General features: G+C 38.3%; 1 protein-coding gene across 1 annotated transcript; it reads left to right on the top strand.

The window, feature by feature from the left end:
* The first annotated feature begins 672 nt into the window (after positions 1 to 672).
* Positions 673 to 1,395, top strand: LOC105456456. The gene has a single exon (XM_011700516.1). The coding sequence runs from the start codon at positions 673 to 675 to the stop codon at positions 1,393 to 1,395; it is 723 nt and encodes a 240-aa protein (XP_011698818.1).
* Positions 1,396 to 2,300: the final 905 nt, after the last annotated feature.

Here is a 2,300-nt window from a genome sequence, read left to right as displayed (position 1 = left end):
TACTTAATGATTATAAGATGTGCGTAAGCGTACACACAATATTTAAACACAAAATTGTAGTAGATTCTTTTCACATTTCTTTTAAATATTGCTGCAACATTATTAAAATAATGTTGCAAATCTATATTTTAACAATGTTTCTGAAGTATTGCATTGCAATATGCAATGTTGCAATTTTGCTGCAATATTGCTGCAAACTTCTGTGCTGTATGGGACAACAATTATCATATATTATATACAAACACGTTTATGTATCACACGAGATTATATTTCTTCTTGGGTTTCTCACGGAAAACAAAAATATAAAAAGTATTGTTAGGAATATTTAGTACCCGGAGACTAGCGCCCTCTTTCGCCTACCCGTAATAGCTTTAAGTCAATAGAGGGCCTCGAGAAAAATTCTTTGTTATACTCGCATTCAAGCATTCGTACGTTATGTGTCGAGAACACTGTGAATAATAAAAGGTATCCGATTATAAATCTTCGAGAGATTATTGCTCGCTCCTATCCACCGACTAAAACGTATGTTACATTAACATTTGATGTTATTAACATTTGGTGTTATTAACATTTAGTGTTATTAACGTTTGGTATGTTATATTAACATTTGGCGACCGATGACAGGATTTATTCAGTTTGTGACATATTTGCAAGAAAATAGTCGGTGGCACAATGGATAAATTGAAAAAGGCACGTTCCACTGCTCGTGCGGCGTTTACTCGCATTCTGGGCTCATTGCATGCCGAGTTAGAGAAAGAGAGGCCAGATAACACGGAATTACAAGTACGCCTCGCGATGATAAGAGAAAAGGCGAGCCAATTAGAAGAATTTAACCAGAAGATTTTCGAGGTTATGATCGACAGTGATCTCAGCGAGGAAGTTTTAACACAGGAAACTGAAATAGCCGATGAATATCGGATGAAGTACCAGCAAGCGAAAATAACAGTAAATAATATAGTAGAACCACCTCAGGCAACGATCCATGTGGAAGATATCAGGCAAGTAGCACAAATTTCTAGAGACAGTGCACGCACTTACAAATTGCCAAAGATACAATTGCCGAAGTTTGGCGGAGATCTTAAAGATTGGTTGCAGTTCTGGAGCCTATTTAAGCACATCCACGAAGATCCAAACATCACCAAGGAAGATAAATTTCAGTACCTGATCCAAGCGATGAGAAAAGATTCTCGAGCGAGCGTATTGGTCAATAGTTTTCCGCCGACAGCTGCAAATTATGAAAAGGTCATTGCAAGCTTGAAGTCACGTTTTGGCAGGGAAGATTTGCTCGTCGAAGTTTACGTAAGAGAAATGCTCAAGTTAGTATTAAATCAATCAGCAAAGTCGAGTTACACTTCTTTATCTAGTATCTATGATAAACGCAATTACGAGCCTTAGAATCGCTTGGAGTCGCGACTGATATGTGCGCTGCAATGCTGTACCCCTTGGTAGAGTTGTCGTTACCGGAAGATCTTTTGCGCGTATGGCAGCGAAATCCGAATGCAATTAATTCTACTACATCGAAGCAACGCTTAGAAGAATTAATGTCTTTTCTCCATACAGAAGTAATGAGAGAAGAAAGAATCGCCATGGCAATGAGTGGTTTCAATATAAATAAAAACACGAATCAAGATAAGTCTAAAAAGAAAATAAAGACAGAACCGAAAGAGATCGCTACTGCTGCAGGACTTCTCGCTAAAGAAGAAAAAGTACATTCCTGCATATTTTGTGGACTAGAGCACGAGAGTGCTTTATGCGAAAAAGCCAAGAAGATGTCCTATGAAGATAGATGCAAGATGGTCAAAGAAAAAAATGCTTGTTTCTATTGTGCAAGAACGGGACAGTTTCAAATACTGCAGATACAAAGGAAAGTGTGCATGGTGCGGAAGAAAGTACATACTAATTATGTGTCGCAACACGTCCTCGACTGCCTCTGTAAAAAGCAATCAAGCAGAAGAACCTACCATTATCAAAACGCAAGTACAGCCCACTCTCGCTAATATTTCACTTACAGGAGAAGTATTTCTGCAGACACTTAGAGTGAAATTAGTTTCTCAAGGCAAAGAACGAGTAGTTAGAGCAATTTTTGATACAGGATCGCACAGATCATACATTCTTGACCGCTACGCTACGGAGATGGGATTCGAAATGGTAGGCGAGCAACAAATCATACATATGTTATTCGGAGGTTCTAAATCTAGTCCATCGCTACACAAGGGATATCGAGTTAGCATCGGAAGCATGGATGGATCATACTCTTGCAACATTATAGCTCTAAATCAGAAATCTATATGTGAAAAAGT

This window comes from Wasmannia auropunctata, unplaced genomic scaffold (assembly GCF_000956235.1).
Source record: "Wasmannia auropunctata unplaced genomic scaffold, wasmannia.A_1.0 LD335679.1, whole genome shotgun sequence".
NCBI lineage: Eukaryota > Metazoa > Arthropoda > Insecta > Hymenoptera > Formicidae > Wasmannia > Wasmannia auropunctata.
Note: the sequence above shows the minus strand (reverse complement) of the source record. Positions and strands in the feature narration are given on the sequence as shown.

What these genes read in the sequence shown, in the direction of transcription:
- LOC105456456 (XM_011700516.1), top strand. Translation starts at nt 673, where the DNA reads ATGGATAAATTGAAAAAGGCACGTTCCACTGCTCGTGCGGCGTTTACT.